At 37.7% G+C, this 18,024-nt stretch overlaps 2 protein-coding genes across 2 annotated transcripts in view; one reads left to right on the top strand and one right to left on the bottom strand.

Moving 5' to 3' along the window:
* Window positions 1-18,024, top strand: part of FIGN (fidgetin, microtubule severing factor) — a gene marked incomplete at its 3' end in the record, with an annotated part of 115,447 nt that overhangs the window by 44,913 nt on the left and 52,510 nt on the right. The gene's annotated exons all lie outside the window — the stretch shown is intronic.
* LOC308429282 (large ribosomal subunit protein eL39) lies at window positions 3,015-3,277 on the bottom strand. The gene has a single exon (XM_080928021.1). It carries the CDS (start codon window positions 3,242-3,244, stop codon window positions 3,089-3,091), a length of 156 nt encoding a protein of 51 aa, XP_080784147.1. The 5' UTR covers window positions 3,245-3,277; the 3' UTR covers window positions 3,015-3,088.

Here is an 18,024-nt window from a genome sequence, read left to right as displayed (position 1 = left end):
ATCAGTTGCTGGAAAAGATGTAGTAAAATAGTTCCTCCTTTTTAACTACTAAACACTGACTAAGTGTTGAATTGGGTAAACAAAGGCAGAGTGTTTAGTGAGTCCCTCAGCTCCTTCTTTCCTTCTCTCCCTTCTCCCCTTCCCTGTCATTCCATAACTCATTTTTAAATAGATTATATACAGTTTTAAATTTAGCAGCCAAAGACTTGACAAACAATGCTCTCTGTGTGTTGTAAAGAGTTTGTTGATTTGGGGCCTTTAGAACCTCAGTCAGGTTTTTAAAGAGTAAAATTAACATTAGCAGCAAAGTGAAGCGTTTTCCTAATTCTCTGGCCAGCGGCCAATGATCCCGTTCTTCGTGATCTTTACCTTAAACAGAAAACAGAAAAGCACTGTGGTACCAAAGTTGTGCCACAGATTGTTGGGAAAGATTGAGTTGTAGGTTGATTCCAAACATGGCGGAAGGAAATACTGTCTTAGTCTAAACTGAGTTTGCAGTCTAAAACTCAAAGACTGGGATGAACCAAAAAGAGGGGTTAACCCCGTGACCTACCTCACTGCTGTCTAATGACAGACTTAGAATCTTAGATATTCATCTGTGGTGCAACACTGACTATATTTTGCTAGTTCTCTAAATGTAATAGAAGTAAATGTCTCATCAACCTCAAAAGCCTTCAAAGACCTTTCACTGTTATTATTTCTATTTTGAACTTGTATCCCTTGGGGTCTCACAACAACCTCTCACATTTCAGGGGAGAAAGAGTTGTACCACCATGAGGCTACACCCAGGCTCATGGGGGCATGCTTAAATCTTATTTCTCTAGATTAGATAATTCAGACTTTAACATTCCTGTAAATACTATCATATGTATGTATGTTTCTTTACTGCTTACAGGCAGAATTGGAATTCCTATCAGCAAATATCAGGAAATTACACAGTGGCTTCATTCCTTTAGACTCTTTTCTGTTTTTCTAGTTTAGGAAAGCTCGTTTCTTCTCACACTGATACTAGTTTTTATTCTTTTCCAGCTTCAAACGTTTTTTAACACTAATACTTTTTCTGCTGCTAGAATTGGCAGCTCGATCTTATTTTATTTTTCCTTTAAATGTGTAACCATGTCCCTATATTTTCCTATTATTCAATGTATATCCAGGATGCATCTTTTGTTTTAAATTAAAATTGTGTTCATTCCTCTTAGCAACCTTACCTATCTACACTGTGATGTTATCTTTACAGTTAAGTGTCATGTGATCTTTCTGTCTTGAAGGCAGTTAGATGAAGTGTTTAAGAAATACAGGCCTCATCCTTAGGGAGCACTACAGTAGGCTTCCCTGACATTGAATCATTGGAAACTGCTCTTTCATAGGCCCAATTTGGTCATCTGATTTATGCACTTTGTATCTTCAGAGTCGAGGAACAGACATCCCAGAGAAGAGCACATCTATTTTAATGTTGGGATCAGCTCAAAATGGGGACATTTTTAGATGCCAAATTGAAATTATTAGTATTTTATACTTGTTTTGCAGCAGTGAAACATATGCTGGTTACACTGTGGCTTCAGAAAGCATTTCCTGCCCATTTAGAGTCTCAAGTGCAAACTGTAACCCTGTAGAATATTATGTGGGCTTGTGGCACTCCCAGGGGGACCTTGGGCCCATAAACCAGCGAATGGATTATATAATGCTGCATAAATGCTGTATTTTTCATCTGACAGACATAATCTTGATCCTATATTTTTATGTTACCTAACTGCTTCAGAATACCGCTGTTGAAGCAACCCATCAAAATGGAAATTGCCTCTAAAATATGGAGCAATAAATATTGGTCAAGGCTTTCTGTAATTCAGTGACTCGATACTTGAACGCCAGTCTATTGAAATTGTTGCTTTAAAAATTGGTTCATATTCTTCATTTTAGGATGCCATTTGAATTTTTTCTTAGTGTTCATGTGTTTACATTTTAAAAATTAAAATAAACTCTGCTTGATTTGTTTAAGGCCAGCCTGCTCATGAATCAAACCTAAAGCAGGCAAAGATATAGTATTGACAAGTTATATAGCATGGGAATTCAAACTGTGCATAGGTCAAGATGTATTTGTGGTACCTATGGAATAAATCACGAAGGGCTACATCACTGTGAAACTTGCAGTGAAAGCCCTGTCTCCTCGCGTCGTGTTTGAATGACTTGATGGGTAGGCCACAGAGCCCCATTATCTCACCCTTTTCTTGGACCACATGCTTTCTCTGATTCTGTATACAAATAATAATAGTTTTGACAATTTTAATCCTTTCTCAGAAATATAAATAGACATCTCCCAGTGTTTGCTCTCCTGTCTTCTGATTGGACCACTTCGATTGCACGATTCAACTCCAGCCACCATCTTTAGCATGCCCATGATGGCCTTTCTACTTGTGCACCTCTGGCACAGAAGCTATAACATCTGTCAACTCTCCCTGTTAAGGACAAATTTCCCTTTGCATATGTGACGGCAACAACTATGGGTTACTTAACGTTTTACTAAGACTTTACTGTTCTCCTTGGCAGAGTTTGCATATGATTGTTCATGTATTTAGTCCTCTCTATTCTCTAAGGTACATAGCAAGGAACATCTCGAAGTCTTGTGTGTCTCAGGATGTATTATTTCTTGATCATTGTTTTTACTCTTTCTTCTTCAGCTTAGCTGTAACATTATGTGTAGCCCTCAAACTGATTACATTTTCATTTCATTTGCCTCTCTATAACCTAGGGATATGTTCTAGTCATAAGTTCTTACATGTTTTAGTGAGGCTCAAAGAGTACCCCATTAAAGGTTCAGATCCTGGTTCTTTTATATTTAGTATCTTTATTTAGAGTATGCGTAACCACGAAGACCTTTTTTGAGAATGTGTTACTTCATGGAGAGTTGGTGTCATTCATTTCTTTGATGTATCTCTCTTTTTTTTTTTCAGCTTGGAAGGTTCATAATTTTATTACTGGACAAACATCCCAATTTAGACACGAATAATTCTTCAGGTTAAAATCCATCTGGTAGGATGTGATCGATGACCACAGTTCAGCATAAGCCCTCAGTCCTGCCCTGTGTGACTCCTCACAGGCCCAGCTTCGTTCTCCTCCAGTGTCTTCTCTTAGAGTTGTACCTGATTTTGTTACCAGTTTTCATCCGAATCCATTGAGGAATAGGACGATTTTGCTTTTGTTTCTTGGCCAGGAATCGCTTGATTCTGAAAGTCTTGTGGGACGACATGGCGAGAGGTTGTGTCAGGTGTAGCGCACACGATGGCAGAGGAAAGAGAAAGCGATGTATCTCTTTTTCAATTAGTTTTTAAGCTTTACATTATTTGTTATTTATTTATGCATTATTATTTATTTAATATACACACATATGGCTTCTGTGTGTGAAATTCCTGTGTGTGAAAAAAACATGCAGGAATCATTATATTGTGCTGGTCCTGGGGTCAAACTCAAGTTGTTGGCCTTGACAGCAAACACCTTTATCGGCCCAGACGTCTTGTTGATAATTTCTCATCTCTACAAAGTTCTGTGATCAAATATTTTCCAATTTAGAAATTATTGAAAAAAAATAGCATTTACCTAAACTGGATTTGTGTGTGTGTGTGTGTGTGTGTGTGTGTGTGTGTGTGTGTGAGAGAGAGAGAGAGAGAGAGAGAGAGAAATATAGTTGGTATATTTTGCAGGTTTACTAAAGCCTTATAAACCATTTATATGCTAACTGGTAACATAGTTATCATGGATGATAAATTTTAAAAGAAAGATTTATTACTATTATTTTTAATCTCATGTGTGTGTGTGTGTGTGTGTGTGTGTGTGCAAGCATGCATGTGTGTGTGATAGGGTGAAAATTTGGATGTCTATGAGGACATCAGATACCTCTGGAACTAGACTTACAGACAGTTGCAGTCTCCCTGGGTGTACATTAGTAATATGAGCTTTCTGACTTCAAATGTGTAAAATCTACCATTATTATTTAGAGCTACTTGGCAATTTTTACTTACTGTTATAATTTGAAAAACAGGATCACCACTAAATTAGATTATGTAGAATAAAACTGCTAGACTAGAGATACAAATCTAAGTTTTAAGTTTGTATTGCTAGTCCTAGCTCATATCATGCTATTCTTTAATTACTTAATAGTGGTAAGTGATAAGGTTACTAATCGCTAGGTGATTAGGTTCGTGATTTTTTTTTATTTTATTTTCAGCATATCACTGCGAAATAAAGTCAGCTCACCAATCTCCATTACTGTGTTATGGAGTGAAGGCTAACACTTTGAAGAGAAAATGATAAATTATTCTTAGGGGAGCAATACAGTTTACTAAGCTCTGTATGAGGCTTGGGGGTCAGGTGACCTAGCTCTGTTCAGAGGGTCAAAGGCATGTGTCAGTTGACAGTACTCTCTTCTCCATCTAAGCTGGGACGCAGAGCTTGCTGTTCCTGTCATTGCATACCGCTGTGGAGAAAGGTTCTTGTGCATCTTGCTAGGCATCTCCCTTCTAGTTGAAAATGGCCACCCACTACTCTTTTCAGCGTCATGCCCAGAGAGAGAGAAGAAGATGAGAGTCTGGCAGGAATACGGTCTCCAGTGCCGTTCTGTTCCTTTTCTAGGGTAAGCCTTCTAACCCTCTGTGATAAGCCTGTTTCTTAACTTCTTCTACCTTTGTGGAGATAGAAAGATGTACATTGTTATATGAAATATAAACTTGAGCAGTAGCGGATGATATTAAGTATAATAAACAGTCCAAACAATCTTGACATTCAAAGCACATTCAGACCTTCTGCTTAGAAGGAGTTTAGATCATTTTCCTTATATCTAACAAAAATACATATAAATAATATTTATACACAAGTAAGCATACATGTCTATATGATTATGTATATATCCCCATATATAACACATATACACAAAACATACATAAATAAACGTACACACACACACACACACACTCACAACATGACAGTATATAAAGGGATGGCTTAGGAAACTATCAGTTTATTTAGTCTAAGCCTAGCACAGGAGGTTCATTGAGAACTAAATAAAATCCTCATTTAGTCTCTAAGACAAGCTATAAATGTAAGGCAAGCCCAGCTCTTTCTGTAGTCTGCAGCTGGAAGAGCCTGGAAACTGTGATAGTGTGTACGACAGTTTACCGACTCTCATGTCCTCACAGATCCAAGCTCTGCTTTCCACGGCAATGAAACTTCAGGTATGCTGCTGTACTGCTCACGACAGCGCCGCTTTCAGAAGATTGTTCTTGAAGTGTTTTTAAATAGCACTAGAAAGACTCTGCCATGCCACAGGAAAGCTTTTCCCCACTCCAAGTGCGCATTTAATCAGCACTACGGCAATTACATCTCAACTAGAAATGCTTCACCCTTTGTTTCGTGGCAGGAACTTTGTCTCGGGTAAAAATTATCATGAGTAGAGGTAATTTGAAATGTTTTTCCTCCATTTATTTATGACAGAATAAGACAGGGTGTTGTGGAAAAGACGCATATCTTTTTCTAATTGAAGGCGTCTGCTCCGATCATTAGAGGTAGCTTGTAGAATGCCTATCAGTAAAAAAGAGAGTCACTGTTGCTGTGTGATTGTCCGTGAGCTATGTGCATAGTTTCCTTGGGTTCGTTGACTGAGATGTCGGGATGAGACTTAACACCAGACCTAAGAAGCACAAAGTTGGTAACTCTCTTTATTTGATTATCTCATTGATTTGTTCTTTAAAAGCTGAACTTTTAAAGAGTTCATTGCTGCCACTACTAACCAATGAGTACGTCTGGTCTCTGCTGTAGGTTTGGACGCCTGGGAAAGTGAAGTCAGTGAAAACCCGGGCTGTATGTCTACCCTAGATTGTCTTTCTGGATAGCCTTCCAATGCCACTGTATTCTATGGCTTAGGGGAAACCTAAGTGAGGAGCTCAGATACACAAATGAAAATAATCTCTCAGTGCTTAGGATAATGATAGTGTTAGATCTTTAATGTTGACAGAGCAGGAGGTAAGCTCATCTTCCCACTTATGATGACTGAAAGTTTGTGTGATAGTTTTTATGTGAAATTGCAGGTTCCCATTGATGGAGGAAGTGCTAGGCTGTAAATTCCACACAGATCATGTCACTGTTAAGAGTGACAAGGATTTTAGGGTGCCTAAGGCCTCAAGGGACACTGCCTAACTCATAAAGGTGATATTGTTGTCTTCAAAGGCAGAGACTGATTTCAAATATTTCATTCTGGGAGACAGTTAAATAAATTAGGTGATTGGACCAGAAACAGAAAGAAACAACTTGTAAAGACATAACAGTATTTCTTTATTTGAAAAGCTCTTTTCTATTTAGAAAATATAATGGCTTTTTATTTACTACAAGAAAACAGGATTAATATTATATGTTAATTTGTAAAATATTTCTAAGTCTAAGATAAAAGCCTAACAAATTAGATTAAAATTGAAAATAGCAAGGAGCAACATATTACTGAATATGATTAAGTAAAAGAAACCACTAGGTGTTTGAGGGGAGGAAATGCTTTCACTGTGTCACATGAGCCCACCTTTAGGAAGCTTACAGCTCATGCTAGGTCTAATGGGACTCATTGATAATCCGAGGAGCTGAGGTAGGAGAGTGAGAAGTTCAATGCTGACATTGGCTCTATAGTAAATTTAAAAGAAATATATAGTGAGAAACTGTCTCCAAAAAATAACACACTAAAAAAAAAAAAACAAACAAAAAACAGTTTGACAAAGAAAACAAGCACTTTCTTAGTTCTAATGAAAACAAATATTAATAGTTTTAAGTTTTAATCATCACGCCCCATGGAACAGGGAAGAATAAGACGGTTTGAGTAGATTAAATACCCACTGCTCTTTCTGAAACCAAACTGTGATCATGTACATCATAAATAGATGGTTCACTTAAGAGAAAGTGTAGCTGGTCAGATGGGGAAAGGAGAGGCCTGAGATTCTTGGTCATTTCTACCACTGGGGCTCTAAGCTGTTGCTAAAGCCTGAGTTTCTGTTTCCTCATGTAGAAGAGTATCAGAGTGTGTTACATGAATCAACAACACATTCTTACCCAGATGGACACCACCCACAGAAGGGTTGTTATAATCTCAGAAAGGCCAGGTACATGTTTGGTACTTTAGTGACTTAAGACTTGTCAAGCTTACAATTGCTCCAGTTAGCAAAGAGAATGAATGCTAATCTTTTGACTTAAAAAAAAGAAAAAAGAAAGAAACTCGCAGAGAACACGTGTGTTTCCAGATAAGGATGTCAGGATAATTTGTGATTTCCAGGATTGTATTGTGTGTGTGAAGGACAGTGTTTGGATATACAGGGTCCTGTAACAGTTATCTCTTGTGAAGGAAGGCTCTTGGCAGTGACAGCATTCATACACACACCAATGCACACAGCCTTTGTTAGTAAGCATTTTGTCAATGATTTTTATCATTGGGGAAACGGAGACTGTTTGGTACCTTGAAAATCCCGCAGAGATATGTTGACAAAATAATACTGGAAAAAATGTTATTATATAACTCTGGCATTATTTGCCCAGTTTTAATGTAAGGATAAGAAGTTGAAAAAAAACCACTTTAATAAAAAACAAAAATTAACCAGACCATAAAAACAGACAGAAGATAGTTCATTAAAACATAGTGTTCTGGCCTCCCATAACTCTCTGTCCTCATTCAGTGCTTCTCAACCTTGGCTAACATTAGAATTACCGAGGGAGGGGGAAATATCCCAATGCCCAGCCAATACCTCAAGCTGATGAATTTAGAACCTCTAAGGAAAGGGGAAGGAGGCAGCATTTAACAGTATCCTTTAGAGCCCCACATACATTTCTAGGTACCACTGTGTGTGAATTCTACTTCCTCTTCCTGTCTGTGTGTCTCAATTGGATCTACACATTTTGCTTAATCCTCCCCAGCTCTGCAGATTCTTCCCTGGCCCCTTTGATTGAACTCTTTAGTAAAGCTAGTCTACCCAGGCCTGGATTATGTTATACTAAATTTTCCTTTTTCTGTACCTACCCCAAAGCTGTATTAGGAGATGCCTTTTTGTTTTGTTTTTGTTTTTGTTGTTGTTGTTTGTTTGTTTGTTTGTTTGTCTTGTTTCATTTAGAAGTCGTTTTGTGTTGGCTTGCAAGACTGAATCTAGGATTTCTTCAGGCTCAGAGTTTATTTAAACAACAGGCATTTGAAGTGCTTATATTTCCCATTGCAAATATGCTAGTGAGGAGGGAATGAACCTTTGGACAAGACGGATGATTTGCTTTAAGATTACTTTCCTGTAGTTCCGTGGAGCTGCAGAGTGGGATTTGGGCGTGGGGTGGGGAGAAAGACATGGAATAAAAGTCAGTCTTCTCCTCAGCTCATACTACCAGCGTTTCATTCTAGTCTTTATGCATTGGAAGGGTACCTGTGTGTCATCACCACAAAGATGAGCGTTGCCAGTTAAAGAAACAAGATGGAGCTCTGAGAACCACTGGCTTCCAATCTTCTCATTCTACAAGGAGGGCTGCGCAAGGGTTAAGTGAGTCTTCCAAAGTCATGCAGCTAAATTGTGTCCTTAGTTCCTACCAGTATGATCTCCTCACTCTCACTAGAAGACAGAAGCCCTGTCATACCATCCCTTGACCTAAAGTCTCATACATACAGGTTCTTGGCAAATATTTGTTGGATGAAACCCAAATGAATGCTATTTTGTAATCCTCTAGTTCTACTCACAGTCACACTATGAGAAGAATATGGGCTCCTGCTTTCTTCTAAGCCTTTTCTTTAGAAACAGCAAATGCAGACACATAGTTCATTCTGCATATCCTTTAAAGCCTTCCCCTACACATATAGCCATTAAAGAAGTTTATTTGGTTCTATTAAGACCTTTAAAAATCAATACTCCATTGTTTCTTTTTCTTTTAATGATTTATTTTTATTTATATGAGTACACTGTAGCTGTCTTCAGACACACCAGAGGAGGTCATTGGATTCCATTACAGAAGATTGTGAACCACCATGTGGTTGCTGGGAATTGAACTCAGGACCTGGAAGAGCAGTTGGTGCTCTTAACCGCTGAGCCATCTCTCCAGCTGTCTCCATTGTTTCATAACTGGATTCTGTGCCTATTTTTTCAAGTGCAGGACCTTCACTGACTGTCCCTTTGTCTCCTGTACCTCAGTCAAAGGTCCTGCCTGGATCATTCAGCTGCCCCATAGAGGCCATGAAGTACTGTATTGCTATTAATAGTAATTAAGAAGGCATGATAATCAAAGATCCAAGTTTATGAAGTGTGAACTTTTATTCAGTATGAAAGATGTTCTTTTGCCTAATGAGTAGCCAAATGGTGTTTTTAATGTCTATAAAATTCCTTTCCGTTTAAAATATTCTTACGTTCCTTTTTTAGACTTCTATTTTTTAAAGGAAAGGATTACAAGTTTTTTTTTTTAAGTAGATTAAATAATTTGGTGTCTGCCATTTTTTTTGAGGTCTCTGTGTATTCCCTGCTTCGGTCATTTATCTACCCCTAAAAGCAAGGCCAAACTGCAGCTTCATGGGAAAAACACTTGGGAAGCATTCAATCTAATGCATGCCAACTCACATTTGCCTTCCTCATTCAAAGCTACATTTCCTGGCTGCACTGGTTAGAATTTCCCTTTGAAGAAGAAAGAAAGAAAGAAAGAGAAAGAAAGAAAGAAAGAAAGAAAGAAAGAAAGAAAGAAAGAAAGAAAGAAAGAAAAGAGTATTCCTGGATTGGTTTCAAGCCTTTTGTTCACTGCAGCCATTCTTGCATTCTCTACAGAGTTCTTATAATCCAGCAGGGAAAAAATGATTTTTATCGTTTTCTCTGGAAAAGTCCTCAAATGTGTTTTCTACACCTTTTCAGAATCCACCCTTTGATGAATTTTCAGCCAATCTTCTTTGATTGATTTAAATTTCTAGTAGTGCATGTAACCAAAACTTTGAATATGTTGCATTTCTTTCTTCTCCCAAGCAGGCCATGGTCATCAGATTTTGTTTTTCTGTTTGCACTGGGTTCTCTTTTAAGGAACCATATCTGTGGAATATTAGGTACAAGTACCTACTCTGAGAAAAGGGGGGGGTAAAGAATAAAAAGATGTATCATTTGGAACCCGTGTCCACATCTCTAAGGAAGGAATTTAAATATGCAGTTCCCAGGGAACATCAGGTCCATGAGTTCAGCTTTTATGCCTGGCAACCCTTGTTGGTAGAGTTTTCGTATCATTTATCTTAAGTCAGGATAACTTCCATTCATTCACATATATTTACCGTCTTGGGTAAGCTCTTTGATAAAATGGATTTCACTGCTAAACTTGTACTGGATTTTAAAACTTAAGTTTTCAATTAATTTAGATAGTTATTTAACTTTACCTGACTTTGATTTCATGTGTTGAAAAGTACTCATCATTAAAGCCACCCATTTTCTGTAATTGGTAGGAATATATAAATCACACATATGTAAATAGATATTCTTAATATATATATATATGCACACACACACATTAGCATAGAGTTACAGTTTGTCATCTAATAGGAAATCTGACACGGATTTCCGACTTCCTAAGCACAAGTTTTGCTGTGGGTACGAGTAAACTCTATCACAGGTACTATCATAAAGTTACATAAACACAATAGCTATAGTCTTCCAAAAGAGTGTGTCCAGCTATAGGGAGAGGGAGGATGGGGAGAGCATGGATTAGTTGTGTTGACTGATAAATAGTGATAATAATAATAAAAAGAACAGCGTGTTCACCATCAATGGAACAGGCAGGGAAATGGTCCAAGTACCTAGTGTTTTCAGTATGTGAGTGGGAGACATGAGATTGTGCTTTACATCTGTCAGTCTCTCTCCCAGAGCCTTCTTTATTGCTAAAGAAAACTGAGGTAACTCTAATTGGATGGCGGGAGGTTTCTGATGTAGGGAGGAGTTGTAATGGTCGTAACGAAGGGTCTGTGTGCAGTGTCTGGTGCAGTTACCACAAGTCAGAGCCATGTATCTGACAGAGAAGTCTTAGAAGAAGGTGGATTTCTTGTGAAGAGGATGGTCTTGAATGTTTGGGCAGGGGAATAAAGGGAGTCTGAACGTACACGGAAGGAGATTTGGGAGCTTTAATTTTAATGGTGCACTGGGGAGTTCAGCGAGAACATACGCTGCTTTACTCCTTGGGTATTGTGTTCGAGTATGATTAGGGAGACTTTGCCTGTGAGCATCCCCCTCCAAACTGAGGCAAGGAAGAGAGGAGGGAGATGTGATCATCCTGTGTTTAGACTCATGACATTCAATGTGAGCCTATTCTCTGGCTGATGCTTAATGACCTCTGTTTAATCAGCAGGCCTCAGTCCGTCAGTTGAAGGCCATGTTCCAAACAAGCTAAAAGGTGATTACCGTTCTCAGTCTTGTACTCAAAATGCAGAAATGAAAGGTTATTTATTTCAAATAAAGAAAGCAAGTTGAAACATTCATTAACTGTACAAATTGAGGCAGATAATGCAGAACAGATGGCATCTTGCTGTAAAGAACAAGGTTTTAGAAACTAAAGTGAAGGTGTGTTTTTGGAAGGGTAGAGAAGGAGTAGTGAGGAAACGAGGAAAACTCGGCTTTAAACTGCTGCCCTTCTAGTCCTGCTCCTTCTTCCACACCAGTGAATGCCTTCACCTGCATCTGAAATACTGTCAAGCATCTCTTACTTAGACCTCACAGATGCAAAAAAGGCATGTAGAAGATGCAGAAAAACTAAAAATATTCAAGAAAGATGAACCAGCCTAAATGAGTTAAATTTATTTGGCCTAACAAAGAGAACAATATGGAACCTCTGCTCTTAAAATTGTTTTCAATCTTATGATATGTTTCTCAGAATTGATGTCTCCAAAGTGAATACAAAAAGAGGAAAACATTTTTTGAGTTGAACAAAACAAATATAAACTATTTGTAAGATCACAGAGAATGTTTTCTTTTTGAAGAACTTGGAATGCCATGGTAATTTACGTGTCTGTAGCGTTGTGCTGGCTCAGATGAAATTGTTCATATTCGAATTGAGATAATATACTTACTTATTTCCATGTCTAAGATTAAAATTTACAGGTACCGAAACAGAACTTACGGACATTAGAGTTGGCCGCTTCACGCAGTTGGTTTTCAGTACCATGCAGAGAATGAGGCTTGCTCTCCCTCGAGTAGATAAGATTGGCAGAGCCTAACCGAGCTTTGTACACTCATGGCTCAAGTTCTTCTTCAGATGGATTTGCTTGAAGTACAGATGTGAGAGTCACCAGCACTGTTTTTGGTATCAACTGAATTTAGCACATAAGCAGAGAGGGTGACTCTAAGAACTGAAAGCCATCCTTCCCTCCTTCCACTAACGTGTAGTCTTCCATGGTTTTACTCATGCTCAGGAACTGGTTTTTTGGCAAATGCTTACTTATATGAATATTTTGATCATAATTGTATTATCACCCATGAACGTTCCATTTCCAAATCTGTCCCTTGAGCTTTAGCCTGAAGATCTTCAGAAAAAGAGAGGCTTGAAGTACTGGTCCAAATGTTTCAAGTTAGCAAATGAGTTCGGCCATCTTGTTGTGGAGCAGGTTTATCCCAAGAGCAGACTATTTTTCAGCTTCAAAATATAAACTGAAATTATTTTCAAATCTCTAGGTGACTAATACAATGTAAGGCAACAGTGCTCTACCTTAAAATATGTATTGACTCTCCTTTTATGTCTTGAAAACAAATATACACAGTTGTGTATAGAACTGTGTGTGTTTGGCGGGGATATGTTTTAATGTTCTCTGTATGTTCGTTTCTGAAGTCCACAGTAACTTTCTCTTTAGTTTTAAACTGTGTGCTGCATTGAACCTGGGGCCCCTGGGCATTCCTGGAAATGCCCTACCACTGAACTACACACTCAGAACTTTTGTGTTACCTTTGACACATGGTTTTCTTGTTGACACGTTTCCTGATCTTGAAACCTCTGTAAAGGGTGGCTTCAAATCTATGAGTTCATTCCTCTTAAATACTGAAATAACAGAAGGGTGACATCAGTCTGCCCTATAATTTTTTATTATAGGTTTTCATTTCAGAGATAACTTGAAAAAGAAAAACCTCAAATAAGAACAAAACATTTTAAATACTTGTTTTCCTAATTGAAAAAATATTCCTTAGTGTTTTCAATTACTTTTAAAGTTTTGCTCCCACCTCGTCCATTGTTTGTGACCTATAGTAGCCTCAGAACAGCATCTGTGAAAAGTGGGTTTATGGATTATTCAAGTTAAACCTTATATTAGAAAAAGAATCAAGGCTGGACAGATGGCTCAGGAGCTAAAAACTCTTGACTGTTCTTCCAGAGGTTCTGAATTCAATTCCCAGCAACCACACGGTGGTTCACACCCATCCCTAATGGGATCTGATACCCTCTTCTGGTGTGTCTGAAGACAGCTACAGTGTATGCATATAAAATGAATGAATGAATGAATAAGTAAATGATTTTTTAAAACTAAGCAAAACAAAGAAAAGTGGAAAGACCTCTATTAGTATTTATTCTCCTCAGGGTGATTTACTTGAGGATAAAGACTTGAGTCTTGGTTTGTGTTAAATGGTAATTTAATTGTAGGCTGATATCTACTATGGTGACAGTTATAACTCTATTGACAGCTATATTTCTAATGGATTTGACGAGTCCTTTTGACCTTGTAGTATATGCCCATTGATACCCCTTTGCTTAGTATAAACATTAACCCCTCCAATGTTCACATTTGCATTTCAGGTTCAAAATCTGCTGCCTCCACCCATTTTTGGATAAGGGCAGTCTTTTATGAATATTGTTAAATATCCCATATATCTGAATATGATCCTATGGAGTCAAGGGTGCAAAATTGGTATCTTTGCTTCAAGACTTGGAGAGACAAATGAGAAGGGGATCTCAGTGTACATATTACCCACCTGTCATGCATCCTCTCTTTTAAAGGTGGTTTGGTGTTTTCATGTAGTTAAGAAGAGGGGCTGATGCAGAAGAGGAAAAGGAAGAAGCAAAGGCACTCAAGCACAAGAACCTAGTAGGAACAAAAGAGATATTAACAAGACAGGTACTGAGCCTATGGCTGTGTGTATGCTCAGGTCAGCAGGCTTATTCTGAGATAGTGATTCTCAAGCCTTTGTAAGTATCAGCATCTTTAGGAAGGTTGCTTAAAATTCACCTTTTCAGACTCTTCCCCAGATTCTCTGACTCAATAGATGATGGATATTGGATGTCTAACTAGTGCCTCTGCCACTGTTGCTGTTGGGCCAGGAGGTTACTCTTGGAGAACTACTGAGGTTCGTTTAATCCTGAGGTTATAGTTTCCATACTGCATGCAATCCGCTTCACAGAGCCTTTCTGCTGAGAGCAACCAGTATTTTAGGTCTGATTCCACAAAATAAATTTCCGGAGATGTATCTTCCTTCAAGCTCAGCAACTTGGAGGAAGCAACGCTGGAAACAATGAAAAGAAAACAGCCTATGAATGTTGATTTAGGTCTTTCTATACCCATCTCTATTCATATTACCTTATATTAGGGGCTCTCGACCTCTGGCTTGCAACCCATTTGGGGTTGCACTTTAGATATTCTGTATATCAAATATTTTCAATGCGATTGATCACAGTAGCAAAATTACAGATATGAAAGAGCAGTGAAATAATGTTATGGCTTGGGGGTCATCACAGTCTGAGGAGTTGTACTGTATTAAAGGGTTGTATATTAGGAAGAATGGGGACTACTGCCCTAGATCTTTCATTCCAACAAGAGGATACTTTTCATCAGAAAACAAAACAAGACAAAAAAAAAATCAATGTTTTGACAGTAAATATTCTTCTAAGCTTTAAGCTAAAACAACTCTTTTACAAATAAAGTGTTCAAGGTGAACATGTATTATAGTCATTTCTGAAGGGTCACGTTCAGAAGCTAGTGTAGATCCATCAGGATTAGTGGATTCTAACCAAAGACTCAGGTTATCCACTTGTCTTAATCGAGCTGACTCTGTGCTCTTCAAAAGGCCTTTAAATACTTCATGCCTCACCTTTCCTGTAGGAGAGATCATTGTACTCTTGTTTTATTTTTATTATTTCCATATTGTTAGAATATCTGTAAAGAGTAACTACACTTGGGGCTTATTCCACTCTTTAGAAGGGCACTAAAAAAATCTATAAAAAACCACATGCTCATTTCTGAGACTAAATTTTCTGTAGACTTCTTCATTTCTTCCTAAAAGTCTGCCTTCATTAACAGTTAACTATTGCCCAAATTTATAGACTATATTTAAGAGTTTTCACCAGAGACTCCCGGCCCTTTCCCTCTCAAAACACAACAGTTGCCCACATCAGTCTATGTTTAGGGCCAACTTGACAGTTCTGTTTCTGTGTGCCTTCTGGACAGCAGGCACATGAATGACAGTGCAAAACTAAGAACAGCTTTAGGCCAGAATTATATCTGCCCTGGTGCTTTTCTGTTTAATTTCTGGAGAGTGAGAATTCCAGAAATGCATTTCTGGGATGCTACAAATAACAGAAAAAATATTAGATGAGGTGTTGGTTTAGCAGCAAGTCTATTTTAATAAAAATTTCACTCCATGTGTGTAAAAAGTAAATGAAGGAATTAAGCCTATTAGCTGGGCAAAAGCAGCGGTACTACAAGCTCCTCCCTCCTGCCTAACTCCTAGAGATGCTGAACTTTTAAGGCCTCAGGCCTTTAGGGCACTCAGGTAAATGTAAGGGAAGGGAGGTGAGCACTGAGAGATAAGCAAGAAAGCCAGTCTCCTGATTTTGTGCTTAATGGCTGCGTTCATATAGTCATTTCACAGTTATCTTAAATGCCTCCATCTTCCATTGGATAACAGTGATAAGAATTTTGTTGATACTGTATTTAGATGTATTAAAGACTATCTATGCAGTAGACACTATTTGATCATATGAGAAATAGTACTATAGCTAATTAGTCATCAATTTGAAAAGCAGATAGATACTTGAGTGGACACTTGGCCAAGATGGGGCTCAAAGCCATGACTAGAAATGTTTGAAATTGTACTCAAATCAGAGTTTACTGGACTCCAACCTCTAAGCCTTAAGCCAGCATGCTCTACTGCCCTCAGCACTGTACCCTGTGTATGACCAAGAAGTTAGAATAAACAGAACAGGTGTCATTCCTTGCCCCAGAAAACATATGTTTTAATTTCCTCTTTGTAAGTTGGCATTCTTACTAGATCTTTCATAAATCCCAGGCAATTAAAAGAGGGCTTTAATGAAACTAGCACATGTAATTGGTTGAATGGTTCTATATCTTTACTCCTTGGGAAATGCACAGTTGCTCTGGACCATTTGCTGTATTGAGCTCGTGCACTGAACTCTAAAGATAGAGAACCATCTAGGACACACTAGCTCCTTGTCAAGAAGAGAATCAGCTGCCACATTCAACTTTCTGTAACACCCACAGGAGTTGAGTCTGTTCCTTGAGTTTACTTCCCTCAGGGACCCCAAGTCTTATTTCACATTCTTGTCATTTGAAGGTATCCTTAAATGAACCCATCTGTCAAGGAAGATGTTTCTTCTCGTTTGCAGATACAGTTCTGTGTCTCCATATTTATGAAATGTTAATAAGCAGCCTACAGCATCTTTTCTTATTAAAACTATTTTTATTTTAAATAGTATCTGCCATGAGCTGCTAAATTTTAAAAATATTGTGTATGGGGGAGTTTGTACATGCTCACACATGTATTTGTGCCACAACATATGTGTAGTAGTTGGAAGACAGTTTGAGGAAATCTGTTCTTTCTTTCCACCATGTAGGTCCTGGGGATGGAACTACAGTTATCATATTTTGGCAAATGCCTCTCCCTGATGATCCAATCTTTTGGCCTAGCTTCATGGATTTTGCTACTGCACACATTCATGTTTTCTAGTCAGCATTTCTAGCCACCTGTGCATTTGCATTTAAACCATACCAATATATGGTGATAATGTAATATAAAATATAGATAATATAAAACAAATATATAAAACAAAGAATATTTGGAAATATAATGAAATGGCAATGTAAAGAATTTAAAATGGAATTGATAAATTTTCTTTAAATTGGCTTAAACTTTGCAACTTCCAAAACTATGAGGCTCATGCATGCCATATTTTAGTGACTGCCCTAAAGCATAAAGGACTATGTACACTAATGGGGTAGCATATAGTATTTCAATTTTTCATAGACTTTTAATTGAAGTACTTCATTCTAAAAATGGCCTTAGCCCATCCTTTTGCATTATATATATTAAAAGTTGTAATGGAGCAAAATTTATGAAAAAATTATGAAAAATATTTGGGGACAAAGATGTCCCCAAATGAAACCAGTAATCAAGATATTGTCATTAGTGCATAGTGGTCATTATTTTTCAGTTATCTGTTTGTCAAATATGTTTTCTAATTCTTATTATGATTGAAGAATGAGAACAAAGAAAAAAGAAAGGGAGACATTTTGCCCTGGTAACTAATACAATAGATCTTCAGGAACTTCAAAACAGAACAATTATCTCAGCCACAGGAACGATGCAGTGTCCTTTTGTTAGCCATTTATGACACATGTGCAAGACACTGACATTAATTTAGAACCTAGCATTACTAGTCTTGCCATGTTGCCAAGAGATTTCTGTCTCAATAATATATTGATTATATTATTGTAATGAGTTAGCTGATGACTCAGAGTTACAAAGAAGTTGTACTAAATTTATTTGAGGGGGCAATGCTGGAAACTTCAGAATTAATATGAGCATGTTTCATCCCCCTTTCATGTCAACTTTTACCTCCATTAATAATTTATGCCAGCTCATTCTTCAGTGTGAATCAGAAGTAGAGACTAATTCTCTGAAGTTATGTAGTTCTTAACACATTTATGAATCCATCCATTCATCCATCCACCCATCCATCCTTCCCAATGATGTAAACTTGAGTCAGTGAAATAATTCTTGTTTTTGGCTATTTCCATAAAAATGATTT

The sequence above is a fragment of the Micromys minutus genome (genome assembly GCF_963924665.1).
Source record: "Micromys minutus genome assembly, chromosome: 13".
NCBI classification, from domain to species: domain Eukaryota; kingdom Metazoa; phylum Chordata; class Mammalia; order Rodentia; family Muridae; genus Micromys; species Micromys minutus.
This window is presented reverse-complemented; position numbering and strand designations above follow the sequence as displayed.